The sequence below is a fragment of the Eurypyga helias genome, unplaced genomic scaffold, assembly GCF_000690775.1.
Source record: "Eurypyga helias isolate BGI_N326 unplaced genomic scaffold, ASM69077v1 scaffold26117, whole genome shotgun sequence".
NCBI classification, from domain to species: domain Eukaryota; kingdom Metazoa; phylum Chordata; class Aves; order Eurypygiformes; family Eurypygidae; genus Eurypyga; species Eurypyga helias.
In genome coordinates this window covers 63918-85340 of record NW_010262733.1, presented here as the reverse complement: position 1 = coordinate 85340, position 21423 = coordinate 63918, and the positions used below count along the sequence as shown (strand labels likewise).

The 21423-nt window shown below is 40.2% G+C and overlaps 1 protein-coding gene across 1 annotated transcript in view; it reads left to right on the top strand.

Annotated features, from left to right (window-relative positions):
- Positions 1 to 9774: 9774 nt before the first annotated feature.
- The window catches only part of LOC104512735 (reelin-like), a gene marked incomplete at both ends in the record, with an annotated part of 75129 nt that continues 63480 nt past the window's right edge, over positions 9775 to 21423 (top strand). Inside the window, 2 exons of the mRNA XM_010155831.1 lie at positions 9775 to 9871; positions 12626 to 12866. Coding sequence (XP_010154133.1) covers positions 9775 to 9871; positions 12626 to 12866 — 338 coding nt within the window. The remainder of the gene's footprint in view (positions 9872 to 12625; positions 12867 to 21423) is intronic.

Below are 21423 nucleotides of genomic sequence, written 5' to 3'. Positions count from 1 at the left end.
GATTTCATTGTCCTCTGTAAGTGTAATGGAGAAAACTATTTGAAATATATTATTGACAGCATTTGATTAGCATATGAGCAGGGGTCACTCATTTCGATGTAGATCTTAGACCATAACAGTTTTCAAAGGGTTTTCATGTCATGCCCTGCCTCGTCAGGTTAGTGAATCATTAACCCCAACGCCTCTATAACTCTTCCTGAACTACCAAGGTCGCTAGGGTCTATATGAGGGCTGTTTTACTCAGCAAATCCACAGGCTAGGGGTCTCTGATGTTTGTTGAAGACAAAGTACAGAGTGTATTTATCACCTTTAGTAAAAAAAAAATCCATTTTTTTCAGGCCTTATTTTTTTCCTTCATTTTTTGTAGTGGCAATCTGACTTTGTTACCAGTGTAAGTCTTGCAGGTATAAATTATAAAATGTAATTGATTGTTTAGATAATGGAAATTCTTCTTTTTTGCCCTGATGCATATTCAAAATACAGATTATTATTACTATTACTATTATTCAGAATTGTTGAATATGCCCTTTGGATTAGTCCTTACCTACCAAGCTTCTATGCTTTAGGAAACACATTTACTTCCCTATTAACCTCAGCAAATTGAAGCCAGTGATGGACAAAAAATAATCTTACAGAAACTTATCTAATTACATAAATAGTGCGGCTGATTCACTGACTCCATGTATTTCTGTGGAGGAAATGGTAGTCCAGGCCGTCCCCTAGAGCAGCACCTTGAGGGCTCTGCAGAGCATCTGCACAGGACAGTGATTCCTTCTTCCCACCAGAAATGTCTCGACTGCACGTGGCGCAGCCATGTGAACAGCGATAACTGCATTTGGCCCCATGTAACAGCCTGAAGACCCTTATAATTTTTATTTTTGTCATGTTTAATTCAATCCTAGTGGCAGCTGCTGTATTGATGGTACTGCTTTTATGCAGTCTATTTATCCTCTGCTTGGATTCAGACCACTCAGTCGAAATTCACGTATCCAAACATGTTTTGTTAAATAAGCCTTAGCTTTGGCTGAGAAGAACAATTGCTGATCATTTTCTCTTAATTTCCAGTTCTGTTTAGTTAGTTTTACAATTAGCAGAAGCTATCTGATGACTGACAAATGCTGTAATAGCCATTTCGTGAAATAGCACTGGGCTTGCCCTCAGAACTGGACAGAGATGAGCCATTTCCTTCAGAACGGCTCTGAAAATTCACTCACATGTCTCTAGAGAAATACAAAAGTGAAAAATAAGCCCCCTCTGAATTTATCATGGAAGAGTCTTTGATCTTTTAAATCCCTCGCTATCTTCTTAGCTGAAGAAAAAAATCTCACGGAAGAAACCATGGTGCCAATGTTTTGGGCATATTGAGCCACCTCCTTCACATTAGTCACCAGCATGGGTGATCTCTTTCAATCACTGATATTTCTCCTGCTCCAGTGCTTTCTAGGAAGCATGAGGTTTGCTGTGCATGCATGGCACATCCACACGGTCATGTTGATAGTGGTACCAACAGGGAAGAGGCTGGCCAGTTTGGTGGCCACAGGACAGATAGAAGGTCTTGCATTAGGCAAATGTAGTGCACTTCTGTGCTGGCATGAGGTTCTCAAGGATTTCGTTGCCATGAAACTGGCTAATAAAATTGTGTTAGAACCTGTCTGAACTGAGCTTAAATAATGCGTAAAACCAGTTTTTACAGTAGGTAATTTAAAGCACTAATATCCATAAGAAATTAAGATTATGGAATGAAGCTTAATGGTTGCTATAGGCAGATCTAGTCATCTCTAAGCAATGAGAACAGAGTACTGAGTGTATCTGAACCCCCGGATTGTTTGGTCCTAATTTCTTTCCTGTATGTTTGGGAAAAGCTTGAGAATTTGATATAATTAAATCCCCAAATCGGTGTCACTCACCATTCTGCCTTTCTTCTCTTGCTTCATTTTCCACCTGATAAAAACAATACTAAGGCCTTTGATACACCACCCAAATTGCCATTTGCTATCGCTTGACGTGAAACCTACTAGTTTCATCTTCCTGGCAGAGAAGCCCTTTGTGTAGATGCATAGGTTATAAATTACATCTAATGGGAAAGAATAAGGCAGGTAAATAACGTCATCTAGCACACTTCACATAGCATGTGGAAATGTTAGGTGGTGTTTATTGATTTTGCTGAGTTATACAGGAGGGGCTGCTGAGATAATACCTAGATTGAAATCTGGGTTTAAAGTTAATGCCATATTTGAAAGACATTTTAACGGCCTTGTGGCAAAATGATTTGTGCTGTTTTGGCTAGCCCAAGGTTACAATGAAATACTGTCTTTATTACTTCTCTACCAGGGCTTCACTGCCACTGTTAGGAATTAAAATGTGAGCATTGCAGATTTACTGCACGGAGAAAAGCAGCAAAGATAAGGAGAGCCTCAGGATTCAGAGCCAGGGCAGGTGGCCGAGGCATTGCCTCGCAGTCGAATGCGGGCCATTACGGAATTGCTGCTGCAAATAATAAATGCTGGATTACAGACTGACTTTCATCTTAATCCTGCTCATATCATTGTAGGAGGATAACACTTTTGTATGATTAAAATTGTCCATTTTTGAATTAACACAAACAACAAAGCATCTGCATTTCCCAGGGAGGGACAGAGAAGCCCCCAGCTCAGCAAAATGCTCCTGGGCCTCTTTCCAGTTGGGGCGGAGGGGATGGGGAGGGGGGAGTGTTCCATGAAAGCAAAAGCAAATAAAAATAGAAAAGCCCATCAGGAATTAAAAAAAAAGCCCTTGTCAAACCATTTCTTATCTACCCACATATAAAGTTGAAGGCAGGCAAACAGATTTATAGGGTTTCAGAAAAGAGAGACGCATCATCTCAGGAGTATGGGTTGAGAAAAAGTATTTCCCAAATTTTCTTGGTGCCAGGGAATTTTGCTAAAGCAGGCAAGAAAAGGACTTTCAAATCTTTATATTTAAGACACCTCCTTTTACACAGCAGTTCTCGGGACAAATGTGTGCCTTCTACTGCCTTTCTAAAATGGACTGGCTGTAGGCATCTATTTATTGGCATTATTTACCTTCCTGCAGTATTTTAATACCATTATCAGCAACTTATGGTGCTGGCTTACTTGATTATTGACCTTTGCAGCTGACCCAGGCTGCTAAACAGAGTTAAACAAAATGTGTCTTTCTACTTATTGATATGTATTAGTGTACTACTGAATGACTTTAAGTTGCTATAATTTAAATAATTTAAATTGTACTCAGCTTCATTGAAAGGTCACCCTCTCGCTTAGAGGATCTCCACATAATCTGACATTAAGCATTTAACGACAACAATGTTGAATCATGCAGTATGGATATACAAGCAGAAAATTCTTGTAACAGGGATTACTACAGACACTCAAGAATCACTCTTAAGATTAATTCTGGGGAGTTAACGACACAATTGTTTCAGTCGCTGCAATTACTGGGTGTCGGTAACATCCAGGTCTGAACAAGTTCACTCACTCCTCCTTCAGGAAGGTGCTCCGTACGGTGTTAGTGCACTTAAGAACGTGGTTAAATTTAGACACATCATTTAATTATTTATTTGGCAATGGACGCATTACCCAAGCACATACCTGCTGGCTGTATCTCAGAACAAGGTGCTATAAATAGCCAAGCATCTTTACATCAGAATAAATTGGAAACAGGCATAAGAGAAATACAGCTTTCTGCCTGGCTAATTTTTCTCTCCTTAATGTTCACAGCACAAAAAGCAATATGAATTGTGGTTTGATCTTGTTCATTAGAAGAGAACAAATTTGTGCAGGCACAGGAAGCATATCGTATCTCTGAATATAAATAGACTAAGAGGAAGTTGAGCTACGCAAGTATTTCCTCAGACTTTACTTCTCATCTAAAGGAAATTAGCTGCATTCATTAATAAAAAGTACATTCGCTGCTACAGGGAATCCTGAAAGGAGGTGGGAAGGGACCATGGGAGATCGCCCTCCCACACTCCAGCCAGGACCACCTCGTGGGCAAGGACAGTGTGCTCAGGGCACCATCCTCTTGTCATTTCACCTCTGATCAGTTCTTAGGACTTAATTCCTCAAGTCCTGGTGATTAATTTTTATTGAATGTATTTACTCATTGTTCTTCTCATCTTTTATGGTTTTAGCATGGAAGCTTTTAGCATGCTCATCAACCCTTTATTTTTATTTAGATGTAACTAAACATTTCCAACATGGAAATAGATGTACCCAACATTTCCAAAATGGAGTAACAGCCGAAAACTGCCAATGGAACAAAAGTTAGCTGCTTTCTGAAACCTGCTGAAAATGAATAGTTGACACTTTGCATTTCAAAAACTGTAATTCTCACTAAAGATAGAGTAGATCTGATTTTTACCAAAGGCAAATACCATTTACTTTTTTGTTTTCTGCTGTCAGGAATTCATTTCAGATTGTTCATTAGAACACACACAGGGGCATGGATAGTCAAAATCCTCTTCTTATGCAAGAAAAAAAGCAGCTAGCAACAAAAATACTTGATTATTTCCATGAAAAAGTAGATTAAAATTACGAAATAGAATACAGTTATTACAGTTTTTTGGATTTTTTTACACTTAAAATATGTATTTGTACTCAGAATTTGTTGTATGAACAAAGACACATTTTAAAAAATAGTCTAAAGATCTAAAACGTCATGATTAAAAATCATACTTGTAACTAAATTCAAAGTAGTGTCTTCAAGGAAAAATTAAAATGCTCTTGTGGTCTTCTCTGGAGGAAATTTTCAGAGGCAGAATGGGATGATGAACAGTGAGTTTTACATTTTTGTACCAGTGCTTCTGGTATATGCAGCACAAACTATAATCATCTGGTTCTTAATTAGAAGCCGATATAAACATACACCTAAAAAAAATTAGGATCTGTGGAGCTTTCATTATATCAGATTGCATGGTTTATTAATTTGGAAAAAAATATTAGCAAGCCAACCAAATTTGACCACTAGTAATTTATACTATCCAGTTTGGCTTAATTCAAGTGATATCAGCAAATCATAATCCTCAGCAAACACTAATCATTATTCATCACATTAACAAAATGAATAAAAGCAATCTTCTAGCATTAAATAAGTGCAATTCTTTTCAGCTCCTTTTTGTTTTTCAGGACACAATTTAAACCCTTCTATGTTTTTTCTGTGAAATTTTCTTGCACAGTTCCACATTAGACATGTGCTTCTTAAAGCCAGCATTAGATATCTCATCTGCTTATCCACGGAAGCACTCGCAGGAACTATCAAGAGGTTGTCAAGAGGCAGAGAACGTCACAGTCTATATGGAGCAAAACATTGCTTCCCTTGCAGATGGCTCCCAGTTTTATCTCTGCGAAACACCAGCTTCTAATCAATGTTGTTAAAAAATCTTAGAGACCAACAGCCGTATGATTCGGGTTTCTGTAAATGTGACGCAGTTGGAGGCAAAGCGGTAGTGAGAATTAATTTTGCCTGCCACTGTCAGCCTGGGTACAAATAACTGAATACCTGGACACAAATACTGGATATGAAGTGCCTTCATAACATCTCTCTGAAATACTATGCTCATAGAACTGATACCTACATCATATTTTAAAATATAAAGTGTGTAAAATATTCACCAGTACTGTAGGTGGAATTGAAGGAAACCAAAATCAGCTTAACAAGACTTAACAAGGAAAAAAAAGGTCATGTCTGTCTCTGCTGGACCTGGTCAGGTCCTGGCTATGGGTTACCAGTCCTCTGAAACAAGCAGCAAAGCAATTGAGAAGCATATTTTTGTTTCCCTTTTCTGTTCTTTCCTATTTGGTTTAGGTAGAATTAACACAGCAGCAGTCAGGAGCTGCTGGGCATTCCCATACTCTGCCAGTCAAAACCCTCCCCTGTTAGTATCGGTGTCTGCATTCAACTTCGAGCAAATTCTATTTTATTAAAATTTGCCTGGGGCAAAATCCAAACACGTAAAGCTCAACCCAAATGAATTAGTGTTTCAGAATTTTCAGTATATGAAAATAGCTGGGTTTTACAACAGAAACTGCTCATCGTTTCTGGTATCAGACAAAATTGCTGTCTGAGCTTCAAACGTGTAATTTAAAATTAAACCCATGAAGGTTGTTTCTTCTTTAGCTTTTTTCTAAAAGTTTTAGAAGTCTGTGAACTTCATCTAGAAGTCTGTCAAAAGGAGTAAAATAACTCCAAAGGAGAAAAATATGTTGTTCCTGAAACACAAGGACAATCTTGCCTATACATATGCAGAGAAAAAATTGGTTTGGTTTCCCCCCACATCAAATTAATGTATCCAAAGTATAATCCTAACAGTCAGGTTTAGCTAGCAGTAACCTCACCAAGGCATCAGGTTTGCTGTGCTGTGACATACTCAGCTTAAGAAAAAACCCGTCATTTTTCTCTCGTACAGCAACTTAATAGTGCAGACTTCTGCATGGCAGTCGTCGTGCTTTATTACCCGCTTTTGCGGCTCATTCAAGCCTGCGCATTCTTCATTTAAAACAAGCCCATCCTACTGCCATTCAAAAGGTTTTATGTCATCTTACACAACTTTTTCTTTGGAGGATGGGAGGGTACGAAGATTTACAGTGTGACATCCTGCCCCACCGCTGACAAGCTGTTTATTACCATCTCGGGAAGCAGTGTGAAGGACACCTCCCTTCCCCGACTGCATTTCCCCTCAGTTCCTGCGATGTTACTGCATCAGTTTTGAACATCTATTTGTTCGGAAAGCCAGAGTATAGCTTTGCTGGTCAAGGTAGAGGCAAACATCCAAACTGCAGATTGCTACAAAATAATTTAAATAATCCTAGTTTAGGATTACTGAAATAATATGGAGCAATACTGTTACGTAGCAGTAATACTGAAAGCAATATCAAAAATTGTATTGAAAGCCAGTGGCTTTCAGCACCATCTCAGTAAACCCTGTCCTGGAGCACAGCTGTATGTTCACCTTCCTCCCTTTTCTTGGGAAGAAACTCTTAACGTTAGGTAAAATGAATATTGGGTTTGTAAAAGTTGCAGTACCAGATCCATGTGCTTCTTGTATATTTTTGAAAAATGGTTCATGTGGCAAAGAATAATGCCTGAGCCTGATTAATGATTTTTTTCAAATTAATGAATTTAATTGCTTTTTTTTAACTGTCAGTTGAGTTTTGCAGAATTAGATACTTAAATGATAAGTAATCTTGCTATTTTACAATTTTGAGTCAAGAACATAAAACCACATTTGTTGTCAGAGACAGTAACTGTTACTTACAATGACCTTGATGACTTTCTCACACTAATTTTAATCTTAATACAACCTGCTCTGCTTATTAAAATAATAATAAAACTCAGCACTTGTCTCCCCTCTTTTCATTCTCTCCATTGCTCCCTTTCTGAGAACGGAAGGAAATAGCACATCTGCCTTGCAAAGCCCTTTTTCAGTGGCCCTATTTCTTTTAAACAGTAACTTTGGACTTCATTGAGTAGTTTGAGGGTGTTGAGATTTAACAGGCAGCATTTTTCACATTGATTGTACTGACAGGGAATGCTCGTTTCCTATCGTCTTTGCAGTATGGACAGCAAATGTGGCCTTCTCCCCCTTTTTTAGCAGCATATTTGGTCTTGGCTTTGTTTAGGAGTGCAGCACTAAACATTAGTTGTAACACTAACTGAAATGGCACGTTATAAAGTCTATATTGCTGGTTATTTTTATTGTTTATGTTCTTTTAATTTCTGTCTAACAGAACATGCAGTATGTTGCTGTTTTGCCTCGCAGCCTCTGGCCAACCAAAGTGGTTAAACTGGCTGAAGTTCACTGATTTTTTTAACTGAATTCTCCTGGAATAAAAAGAACGAATGTGATTAAGGGTTGGAACTCCTAAATGCCGCAGAAGTGGGAACCGACAGCAGATGTCACTCAGTAAAGTAGACCATCTCAGCAGATGGGCAAATATGAAACGCAAAGGCTTTTCCTGACATCGTTTGGTTTTAATATGATAGAAATAAAATGCCTTGTCAGTAAAATACAACCAGACAGTTGCTTTGTAGTCATTCTGGGTACATGGTTGGTAATTCAAAGTCCTGCTGCCTTTGCAATATTAATTATTCTGTGCCTCGTTACAGCAAGAATACGTGTCAGACCAGCTGAACGTACCCACACGCAGCTGTAGTGGCTCAGAGTGTCTATTCCTCTAGTTACAATTTAGCATTAGTAAAATACACAAGAAAGCAACTTTGCAGGCCGTTTCCAGGATGCTCATTGACGTATCAGGCAAAATTACAGAGGCAGGATTTCATCCCATGTTTTGGGGTGTTTTTTCCCCTGCAGAGGTATGTGATGTGTATCTCAGAGTAGAAAAGCAGCTCAGCGGAGCTGAGAGCTGCGAATGTGAACTGCCTCGGGGGAGCCGGGGCTGCAAGCAGTGTTCTTAATGACATATGTTCCCATTAAAATGTGTAAGCTGTTCTCTTGTACAAGTGGTTAACACCTTTTTAATCAGGCCATTTATTTCATTACAAAAATAAGTACCTCAGGTTGGAAAATGATAGTATTTTATGGTCAGCAGTTTCCACATCTGGGTATATATAGGCATTTATACATGTATAAAAATATGTATATGCACAACTTGCAGTGTGACTGAACGTGTCTGAAGCACACAAACGTAACACACTGCTGGTAGCACACATAATACATGCTCCTACTGTGAGCAAACCTGTGGTACTCACTCAGTAGTATCCTGATGGCATCAGAGGTGCTGTTTGGTTGAGAGCCGCTTCTTTTAAATGTGGAAGGTAGCTGATGGCTGCTGTTTTCAATTTCACATTTCAACATGCTTATGAAGTACAAATTTTGATCTTTGGAGCACAGGTTAGGGTTTGTCTGTTTCACTGGGTGTTGAATTTTCTGAGATGGTTGAATTATCTGGTGTCTGAGGAAAAATAGTATTTTTAGTGTATTTAATTACCACTCAGGCTGTTTACCATGTTTTCTAGGTTGAATTTTTCAATACCAGTTTTTGTTATTTTGACTGTCCCCTTTATTAATTGTTAAGATCATCTGTTGTGACAACATCCAGAAGGCACACTTTTATAAATCAAAAGTAAATATATTACCCTACCTTGCAGGGGTGCCATAAGGCTTAATTAGTTCATTTTTGTAAAGTGTTCTGAGATTCCCAGATCAGCCTCAAATGTTTATTATTAATTATAGGCTCTAGTGAGTATATTGGGTGGTTTCTTAATTTAATTCTCTTCAGGCATCCTTAAAATAACTAATTTTGTAACGTCTTTATTCTTTTAAATTCCTAAAGCCCGTTTGCTCTTGGCTCAAGTAATTAATTTTCCTATCACTTACTGTATTTTTAGTTCTGGATTTTTTTTTAATATATATATAATAATATGAAAAACAGTCTTTTACTGTTTTCCCTATGAATTCTGCTATGTGGATTATTCTCTAATAAGAAGATTTTGTCTGAACATTATATGGTGTTTTTTTTCCTGCAGTGGGGGGTGTTAAGTAATTTACTTGGCTTCTCCTGGGAAATTTGCAGAGATTACACAGCGCTGCTGTGATTTATCATTTCTACTTTATTTCTGACTCATAAAGCATGCATTATTTTGTGTTTACCTTCAGCAACAGATCACAGGAAATTTCATCATCAATCAAAGCGCTTTAAAATCAGGAGAAGTGATGATGTGACAAACTCTGGTTATTGGAGGATCATTTATTGCTTCATTGTGTCCTAACACTTTGCATTTTATTGCTTTTCCCAGGATCGGGTTCATGTCGCTTTAGTTACTCAGATCCCAGCATCACCGTGTCCTACAGTAAGAACAGTTCTGGGGATTGGACTCAGCTGGAGAAAATTAGGTTTGTTACAGCTTTTTAATCATTTTCATGCTTTCTGGCTGAGCAGGTGGTGCTTAAACCTGGCTCTTTTAAGACTTGTTTTAATTGTTAACTTTTCAGTTCTCACTTTTTTATACATGTTAAAAGATCAAGGGTAAAATTACGGTCACTAAAGCTGATTGCAGAACTGCCACCAGGTTTGGTAAATCACAGTTTCATCCACTGGTTATGTGGGAGGTAAAGAAGAGAATTTCTTTAGTGTCAAAATGCAACTCAAATAACCTGCAGGTTCAGGTGACTGAAAAAACAGAAGTTTGATGACTTTTGCATTTTAGCACCACTTTTAGTGTCAGCAAGAGCCATAATTTATAGTATTACAAGTTTCTACTTGAGTAGGATAAAATGTTCAATAAAAATAGTTTATAGTTTGATATGAAACTTGGCTCAAAACTCTCTTACAACAACAACATAATGGTGAATTATGCCTTGTTTTTTAAACAAACTGTTTTACATGAAGGCACAAAGGATTATGAATGAGGATTTAAAAATCTTTTATTGTAATGTCCGGAACTTCAAAGGCAGAATCAGTATCAGAGATGGATTTTTTTAAAAGCAGAACCAACATTTCATTAAATAATAATGGAAAAAGTGTTTTGTGCATTGGCACATAAACATAGTTATGTAAGTACACCTGGGGAAGAAAACATGCGGTTTATATGTCATGTCCTCAAAGTGTCTCAGTCTGCTTCCGTGCATCACCTTGGTCGCTGTGCCACACCAGCGATTTGCTTGACCCTATTTTCTGTCCGTTGAGACAATTTGCAGAGCAAAAGGCCACTTAATTTCTTATGACTAAGGAAAACTCTAGGTGCAAGGCTGGGGATTTCAGTATCTCATCCTCGCATCCCTTGTGGAGTGGGATTATGATTTCATTGGCAAAGGCAAAAATTATGAACAATTTTAATAAAACCGATGGTGCTAATTCTTTTCTCAGAAAAATATAAAGCAAGAGTTACTTTGCTGCAGCCACTGGAATTGTCTCAAAGTAACCACACTACCCTTTTTTTTCTCACATTGCTGCAAAATTATGTGCCTAACATCAGTTCGGTTACCCTCATAGCTCTGCAAGCTAGAAAACCAAGAGTGGTGATGGTGCAAACACAAACACTTGAAACCCAAATTTTTTAAAGTTAATGCATATACAGTTTGATCTGTGTTGCTTTAGCTTTGACTGCTGGAGCCAGCAGTAGAAAATAGGTCAATAGAGCAGTGGGGTGCAAAGTGGAGAGGATGAATTATGAAAGGATGCTCGTTTCTCCTCTGGTCCGTATGAATTGCAGTGTTTATTTTAATGTGCTTCAGCAGCTTTCACTGAACTACATGCAGCTCTGGGGAACACTGGGAGAGCTGGGGAGAGGACAGCTGTGACGGGAGGGTGTTGTGTTGCTGTGTCCGTGTGCTGGGTTGCATCAGTGAGACTGCAGGTCTGGACTCCCAGGAGGGAGGGGAAGGATGTCTCTCGGAGAAGATGGGTGCTGTGTGTGGGCTCAGGGAGAAGCAAGGACAACATCTCAGAGCAGTGTTGCAGTGTAGGGTGACAGACAAAATGTTTAGCAAGTGCAGAGTGATTTGTGGGGGCAGGTTCTGGGTGTGAATGTGGGTCAAATACAGTTGCATTTTCACTAAACTCATATTTTGCTTTCAAAGAGAAGTTCCTCTGTTTTCTCCTATATAAGCAAGCTGCTCCTGCCTTTTTACCCTAAGAGCTCTGGATTGTGTCTGACAAACTATTAACCCACCAAAGCATCACTACCAAGGCAGAGGCAGGGTTGAATAGCTGCCATCTTGCAATCCCCAATTTTGTACCTCCTTGCAGCCTTACGTTTGAACGTAGCTAATTCCATGGCTGGATGAGTAATTAAACAAAAATAATAATTCTCAGCATCCCTTCCATGCACACAGACCTCAGTCCTTTCATCGCTAGTAACAAAGTAAAGACGTTTACCCAGACCTCAGGGTGAACCTCAGTCCTTTCACAGCTCTCAGGACAGCTCTGGGAAGCAGAGCTCAACACCCTGATCATTGCCTACTACTAATACTCCATGTCTGCCCACCCTCCCCACATCTTCCATTTTCAGCAGCAAGAGAGAAGGGAAATGAGTTGTTTCTTCTGTATTGTTTTTGAAGCGGTTAACATGAAAAGAAAGGCAACCTGGCCCTCCCCATCCTCAGAATTAGCCTGACAGCAGGGGTATGGGATTGGAAGGACACGTGTCAGAGAACATTCCCAGCTTTTCCCTCTGGCTATTCTGCTCTATCCAGGTCTATGAGGGACTGAGGGACCAGAAGTCAAGGGTTTCTTTTGGTGAAAGTTTGTGCAAAAATCACATTTTACTTTTTCTGAAGTGCTTCCTTAAGATTTCCTTTTGGCCATACCTGCAAAATACCTGACAATGCCCAGTCACTAGGAGCTGTGACCAGCATTGGGTATGAATGTTGCCCTGCTTTTCCTTCCTGCTCTCCAAACTTCTGCATTGATCTGCTATTTATTGCCTTAGCTTGCACTTTCTTTGAAGCAAGGCTGTCTGTTCGGGCTGTATGTGCACTGCCTGGCATGGTGGGACTCTGCCTCGGGGCATTTTCTGATCTCCACAGATTTATCAGCATACAAGGGACATCAGCACAACTGTGTCACAGCTGGTAAATGTTAAGAGAAGGAAAAGCATTCCTGGGTATGGTTTAAACTTGGTCTAATTCCATATTATTGTTTTTCAGCGCTCCTTCCAATGTCAGCACAATCATCCACATCTTGTACCTTCCTGAAGATGCTAAAGCAGAGAACATCCATTTTCAGTGGAAACAGGATTATGTTCAGGCTGGTGATGTGTATGAAGCCTGTTGGGCATTGGACAACATCCTGATCATAAATGCTGCCCACAGAAAGGTTGTGTTAGAAGATAATCTTGATCCTGTGGATACTGGCAACTGGCTTTTCTTTCCTGGAGCAACAGTTAAGGTTAGTCTGATTTTCTATGGCTTAATGTTATTATTACTCCTGTATGTAGAAGGCAACAGTAACATCTAACCAAACTCTGAACACATAAGGGTGTTTAAGTCACTCCATATCTTTCTAGAATTGGGGACTTTTTTACTGTGTTTTTACCTCTTCTTTGTCCCATCGGGGCATTCTAGAACAATGCAACTTCTCTGCCGTGACCAAAACCAAATGACAGTTTATACTGTCATGTCAAAGATCATCTAACAGAAAATGGGAAACAGCTTCCTTTTAGCAAAACAGTGCAATGTTTTTGAAACAAATTCAAGTCTCTCTGTTGGATATTTTGAAATCGGCCTGTTTGTTTATTTTGATGTTGTCCAGCCAGCATTAGTCATTTCATCACGAACCGTCACAAAAAAAGATGGTTTCCCACTTTTTCTGACTGTGAATACCACATGTCCATTGCAGCATGCATTCAGGTAGTGGCTGCTCCTTAAAGGTCCCTTTTTCAGTAAGATCCTGTTTGATATATAAGATCCAGCAAGATCATACTATCTTGGGAAAAACTCTAAGGAGCCCTTCAAGATCTGTGTAGACAAAATTCCCTCAAGTGCAGGGTAGTTCAACATCTGGAAATCAGTTGAATTCTTCCTTTCTATGTTTCCAAGCAGCCAGAAGTTGAACAGCAGGTGACTTTCTGTTTTCATCCTATTTTTCATTCACAAAAAAAGACAGTTCTGATGTCGGGGTTCATTTATGATGCTGGTAATGGTTTTGGCAATTGCAAAGGAAACAGATGTTGAATACTGAGGGCAGTAAGAGGTTGGTTATGGCCTCATCCTTTTCCCACAGAACCTGATATGAATGGCCTCGGATTAATCTTTTTAGAAGTAAATACTCCCACTAATCTACTCCTAGTACCTGCATATTGACTTTTTTCACTTCAGTAAAACCATTTAAACTACACTGACAATATTTTAGAGCCAAATAATGTCCTGCGTACCTAATGAAGTAATTTTCTGTGATCAGTTCACATTTGTTGTGCTGTCCGTCTTATCTCTGGATTTTAAAATCCAGCCCACACATGTGAGGTATGAAAGCAAAGCAAGGATAAACATTCTGTAGGTGCAGTTATTTCTTCTCAGCTGGCCAAACCTAAACACTGCTTGTTCCTTCTGAAACATGCACAAACAGCATCTAAACTTTAGCAAGTAGATCTCTCTTTTTCATGTTGTTGATTTTTTTTATTTCTTGGTGGTGTGTGTTTGTGTGCTTAGTTAAACTCTGCCAGTTTGTGTCAATTCACAACTATGGGACATAGGGACAAGGGACCTAAACTGAGAGATCATATAGTGCTTCTAGACAGAAATCCCATTCAAGCTCAAAACTCATATGAGACACTGGAACAGGTTGCCCAGAGAAGCTGTGGATGCCCCATCCCTGGGAGTGTTCAAGGCCAGGCTGCATGAGGCTTTGAGCAACCTGGTCTAGTGGAAGGTGTCCCTGCCCATGGCAGGGGGGTTGGAGCTAGATGATCTTTAAGGTCCCTTCCAACCCAAACCCTTCTGTGATTCTGTGACACGAGTGAGGATTCACCAACCTGCCATTCCTCCAAGGTCGTCTCCTGTTTTAGGGACCAGCAAAATGTGTATCCGTCTGTTCCCAGCTGACATGTGGCTATGTGTAGCCACTTAGACTAGGTTAAGGCAACATGTAAGAGTGTGGTACACTGGATAAAGGCGATGTGTGACACTAGGCTTTTATTCTTCATGGGACCCTCTAGTTATTTCAGATATTTTTAATGTATCTAGATTGTCGCCAGAGCACTCCCATGCTCAAATTTAATTTTTAAGATTTTTGCTCCAGTTTTTCTCAAATTTTCAGGAACGATCTTGCCAAATATAACTTGAACAGATTTTTCAATGTGAATTTCATGTTATGTCAAAAAGTAAAACTATAAATTGGGTCAAGATTTACATCAGATTCAGCATAGACCCTGGTGTAGCATTATAACACCACCAACAATTTTTTGACAAAGTTTTTGAGATTTTCAGGATGAGAACATTATATAAAACTTTACAAAAACTTTCAATATTTTCATATTTTCTTTAAAACATTTAGCACAATCTAATCTCAGTTCCTCACAAACACACTATTTTGTATAAACAGAAACGTGAGAATCTTTGTACATTTTGCTGATGACATTGCATCACATTTTAAATGTAACCACCCCAGTTAGCAGCATTTCACAGCAGACAGACAACTTGCCTGTCATAGTGGCAGAATGACAGCAGCAACGGGCAGTACATCCTCACAGGATTCCCAACATTGTTAATGCTCTCCGTCTGCAAGAGTTCACAGAAACTGGGAGAAGCTTTGGGGAGATTCCTCTATCATAGCCAAAGGCATTAGCCTACAGAATAATGTTGGAGAAACCCTGATGGTGTTACAGGGATTGCTTGCATCAAAGATAATTCTAATTCTCTTTTCTACAAGTCCTTTTGCTTCCTACACATGTAAAACTTGCTACATACTCCTAATGTTTGTTCAGAAAGTCTGTATAGCAATTTTACATTTTTACTTGCATTTTTAGTGAGGGATCAGCAAATTTCATTGCTATACTGTGCTACCTTTTATGCCTCACACCTATGTGCTTTTTAAAGAAGTTCCCATACCTACAGCCTATCACTATGCCAAAATCCAGTTCAAGCTGATGAGACCTTTTCTCTGCCATCCAAGCCTGTTTGTACTGAACAAGTTTCACTTCATATCCTCCTGTTCTCTGTCAATTAGTATTTTAGATAAACTGGCCTTAAAAATCTTTCTTGAAGTTTGTGTGAACTTCTTGACTGACTTCCTTCAGTGTTTTTCCTTAAGAGTTTCCTTGACAATGCCAGTGAACCATCACGTTTCTGGATGTTATTTGTTACCTCAGTTTTGATTAGTGTGTACAAAAGCGTGGGTCAATCCTTTTCCTAAATTGTGCCCTAAGGATAAGTCATTTCATTGGACTGAGGGAATGAAATAATAAGAAAACCAAAAAGAAACAACAACAAAAGGTCTTTCTAAATTTCTTCCATTCACTTGGATAATTTTCTGTATTCTTCCATTCTCGCTCACCACCCAGAATGATTGATACTGCATATTTCTCAGGTGAAGGCCAGTGCCAGTCTGAGCTTATCCAGCTGGCAGTCAGACTGAAAGAATAGGAAAAAAATACATATGTGTTTCTGGTAGAAAAAGGAGTAGAAAAGCTCTTTCTCTAAGTGTTTACTTTTTCTCTATGTGTTTACATCTAAGCAACACCTGCTGGGGTTGCTTCTTCTCCTTGGTGGATCAGAAGGTAGATCCTTCTCCTTGGTGGCACATCCAGGGTAGTGAATGAAGCAAACAAGGGTATGAACATGAAGCCATAATCTTGCACACTTTAGTTGTTACAACACCCTCTCGCTTGGTTTTGGCTTGTGCAATCTTGCAGGCTTTCCATTCAAGGGATGTACCCTCATGGATGGGCCAGGGGCTGTTCCCAGTGGGCAGCAGGGATGACACCACTTTTCTGAGAGGACAGTTTGCCCAGGTGGAGGCAACCTCTGCTGTGTCATTTGCTGTCAAGGCCAGAGAATGGTGCCTGGCCTAATCCAATTACCATTGTGGTGCTAGCATATTAGGACTTCCCACCACATCCATCCCTTCAGCCATCCCAAATATTTTAATGGAATTCTCCTTAAATAGAACTTTATTGCCTTAGTGGGTTACCTTGATAGCAAAGACAGACATTAAGATGTAGTTTGTTGGTAGTTTAGAATAAATATTGCTGTTGCTCAGTTAGATGTGGTTCAGCAAGTTCTTTCCCAATAGTATCTCAGGAGGTGGCTTTTAGAACTGCTTGTTATACCAGGTACATGCTCCTTTTGGATGCTTATCAAGTTGCAAAGAAAGTAAAATTTTCCTATGGAAAGTTTACTTTCATCGTACTTGAGGTCTACCAAAATAAATTGCAAACATTACAAATCCAGGAGTTTTGCTGGTAAAACTGCTCAGATTAATAGCTGGTTAGATTAATAAGGTAAAAAGGCAACTGAATCCCAGACAAGTACTTCCATGCAGACTGGTGTCTGGGTCCTGGGTTAGGCCCTGTGATGGTTCAGTCACTGGCCTGGACAGTGCAAGCAGCGATGGTAAATATATATGCACTCACGTGCTCGCTCCGGTTTGGTGGATTTGGACAGTGTGTTCTCAATAAGCACTTGTGGGAACTTGCCTGTGCCCACCTTGGGAAGAGGTTCTTCCTCCTCTACCAGACAGCTTGAGCTTGGACCAGGAATTTCATTCCTTGCTGCGCTCAGGAGCAGTTGCTACTCGTTTGAAAGCACACGGCTGGTTGCAGACGCAGCTGGAACTGGCTACTGAAATAGGAAGCAAGCTGAGAGATAAGCCACTGAATTTGTGTGTTTCAGTTCCAAAGAAGACAGCAAAAGACAGGAAAGACAGTGTTAGCAAGGCCAAGCAACCCTTAGGAGATTAATTGGATCCACTGGAACGTATTTATCTGTGTTGGACTGTGTGGAAGGGTGTTGAAGAGGATAAATTCCTGACTGCGTTTCAGTATTTCCAGTGACAGCTCTGAGCACGAGCACGGCCCTAGGATGGTGCACTGGCGGTTGAGATTGCTGAAACGCATGAAGTAGTGCTGTGCTCTGAGAGCTGCTGACGGTCTGTGGGACTCGGGACTCCATAGCTAGCTGGGGGAAAAGATGAAATCTTCCTTCAGTAATGCTTCTTGGATCTCTAGTCCTAAAGAACAGAAACATGTATCTTGTATATTTGACCTGAAATTGTTGTGATTTGGGGTACAACATCTGCAAAGTTTTTTTGGTTTTCTCTGATTGCCCTCGTCCAAGATTGGATGTGCAACTAAGGTTGAGAGGGGACCACAACCTCAGCATTCTTACAGTTCATGCGTTTGCAGTGCTTTGATTACACAAAAAGAGCATTGAGACCAATCTATGGAATTTTTCCATGTCTTGGGAAAAAGCAGTATAGATCATTACGGACACTAGAGCGGTGATGTATTTGGTCGTGATCTGTTAACCCAGCGCCACTTCTCACCTTTGAGATGAGTCCAGTTCCAGAATTGCTGTCTCCCAGGACTTGCAGACAGTTCACTTTGCTGGCCTAAGGTTGCAGTCCAGCCGGTCAGCTTAGTTTGTTGGTCTGCAGCACTTGGGGACTAGACCATTTTTTTGATTTTAAATTCTTGTTTCAAAAAGGGGTTGAGGTACCCATTGGATCAGATCAAATATTTTTGTTTGCAGGAGGAGAGGGGATGCTCTAGCTATGCCAGTGTGAGGGTGTTTGTGCTGCTGAGCTGCAGTCATGCAGCCTGGCCTAGCCTTGGGTCGGGGCAAAGGGCAAAGCTCTCTGCCAGCTTCGCTGAGCAAGCGGGGTTTAGGACCAGGCAGTGGTACCTGATGCATGTTATTCACTGCTGTGGACATGACCAATACATCCTGACAATGTCCCAAACCCTGTATCTTCATACAGTAAGCCCCTTAAGTCATCCCCATTCAGCTTACTTATTTCCCAGAAATGCATGCCAGCTTAGCAGAAAACTGTGTGAGAAAAGAGCGGGAGAACTGAACACTCACACTCAGAAAAATATGCTGAAAATGTGTCTGTAAATCTCCGTGCCCTTTCACCACACCCTGAGCACATCAAGGCTACGCACATCCTCGATCTGCGAGTCCTTCCTGAACCTGTGTTGTCGTGTGTCGCTGAGCAGGGAAGACAAGCATGCACGCCTAGGGGTTTGGCAAAAAGAAAGGCTGATTCAGCTATTCCACACCCCCAGCTCTAGAGCAGATTTCCAAATCTCTGAATACTCTGTTAATTAATAGCAATGGCACTGGATAGTCTTCTTTCAAAACAAACATCCTGACATTCCATATATATTTATGTCAATTTTGATTGTTAGTGCTGATATGAACAAGATTTTTTTCCCTTTTTTTTTTTTAATTTCAAATTCTTGTTTCACAAAGAACCCATTGGAACCCATTGGATCAGATCAAATATTTTTGTTTGCAGGAGGAGAGAGGATGCTTTAGCTATGCCAGTGTGAAAATGGCAAATTGAAATTGCTATGATCTTTTATTGGACAAAATTACACAGATATAGATGCTTTTGACAACACTCTTGTTTTTTGAATAAGATACAGCAAGGCAGTATTTGGTCTGTGGGCCAAACCCAGCCTTCTGCCAGCTGCTTTGCCTCGCAGGAGCCCTTATCCACCACATCTTCCTGGGAAGAGGCGGGCAGGCGTTCCGCTGCCACCCCCTTGCGAAACAATATTCCTGCTTCTCTGTGGGTGGAAGGAGGAGTGTGAGAGGAGAGAGAGGTGAAGAAAGCAGAGCAGGGTGCACAAAACCTGTCGACTGGCTCCTTTTAGTGAGAGTGTGGGCGCTCTGAGCTGTACCTATCTTTATATCCATTGGACTGGATTTAGACCATGCATGGAATTGCTCTTGATTGTGCTTTGTTTTTTTTTCTTCTTTTGTTATTAATTACATTTTTGATTAAAATAATAATACTTAGATACAATGCCTAGGGGGTCGTTGAACTGAAGGGCGGTTGAATGTGGTGCTGTGAGTTGTTCGGGCAACTGAGAATCACTGTCAGGCAGTGATGCTGAGCCTGCACCTTTCTCCATGCCAGTTCCCCATGGCTCGGAAGTGTGCTGGGGCGTGGCAAGGAGCCAGCGTTAGCTCTGAGCTGGCGTCAAAGCACCAGGGGTCTTTCCTGCCTCCTGGAAGAACAGAATTTGGTCTTTGCATGTCACTGTGAGATGCACATTAATAAAAACAACATGAATTGACCCATTAGGTGCCAAAGAGTAGAAAATACTTTGGTTGGCTCTTTCTCACTCTAATTTTACAGTACTGTAAATAGATGTCATTACTTTCAGAAGAATAGGTGAGGTTTACGCATGCTCACTGCAGAGTGCTGAAACATCAATAGTTCCCAACACCATAGAGGAATATTTCTGTTTGTGCCAGTTAAATGACTCATTAAGGAAATGGGTAATCACCAGTATGACCGATGTTGTACAAACATCATGAAATGTCCCAGAGAGTTAAGAACCATATGAATCACACAGATCACTCATAAACATACAAAGTGTTTTGAACACCAGCCTTGGAATACAATCTATAAACAGAAATGATGAGTGAAAACACACTTTATAAACTGTCACTATGTCACAGGACAGGTTTCAGCCAGTAGTTTTGGAAAGGGAAGGTGCACTATAACCCTCCATGCACCTGGCCTGCTTGTGCAGCCAAGGTTTTCGTTCTGTAACTGCATTAAATGATGTAAAAATGTAGCATGTGGGAAAGATTAAAGCCCCATTTATCTCACGGGAAAGTATTCTAATCACATTGCGGTTTTTCCTTTGGTTGAAGAAGGGACTTCAGGCTAGAAATGTGAACAGCCAAATCCACAGAAGTTAGAATTTATAATCTTTCCTAAATTCTGTCACCATACATTTGTTGGCTAAGACATTGCATACAGAGTAGGATTTTATCAGGACTGAATCTATCCTTGTACCTGCTATCATGTCAGCATCTAGGAATGTTTAAAACCTGCATGACTCATTGCCAGAAAGACACAATATCTAATTTATGGTTCCATTGACAATGCTGCTTTAATTAATTTTCTTCATCTTTTTTCTTGTTCCTCCACTTCTCATATCTCATCTGTTTGCATTGCCTAGATTTTAATTAAAAAAACCTCTCCTCTCTAAGGAGCAATCTGAAGTGGCAAAAATAATCACTTAAAATATTACAGTCATTAAAAAATTGGCTGTGGCCAAAGCCATGCATTTTCAATTTGCCGACAAACGATATTTTTGTTTCCTTTTAAAGTGTGCTTTGTATTTGAATAGCATACGCCAGCCAGCCTGGCTATCAGAGATGCTCCTCCAGCTGGGTGGGCTGCCTGACAACTCCTTAATGGGGGAAATTGATGGTGCTCTGCTCGTGTCGAGGTGAAGGCATACTGGGCAGATTTCTTTCCATCTGCCGTCAGCCCTTTGCAAGCTGGCACTGCCCAAATGCCCAGCACATTCATTCCAATGCAAGAAATGTCGCCAAAAAATAAATTGTGAGGCTACAGCTGTCTGAAAGAATCATCGGGGCCATTAGGCCCAGGAGAGATAATACAAAGAGGTGCATCAGTGTTCGTCCCTGATAAAAACCTAATTAAACGATGGTAAAGATGACTGTGGATACTTTAAAGTCACAGAGGTGATCAACGTTTTCATGGGAGTGTGGGGATGAAACTCAGGAAGATGATATGCAGCACCTCAGCCAAAAATCTGTTACACTGAGGAATTTCACACTAGTGTTTCCTGTTGATGCTTCTCCGAATGGCACAGTTATATCATTTAGTTGCCCCCTGTTCTGCTCTCCAAGTAAAGAAATCCCATACTGAAAAACCAAGAGGTATTTATTGATTCACAAGTTTGACTTGAGCAACTGGGACAGAAGCTGGTTTGGATGAACTTCAGTGCTTCTGTTTA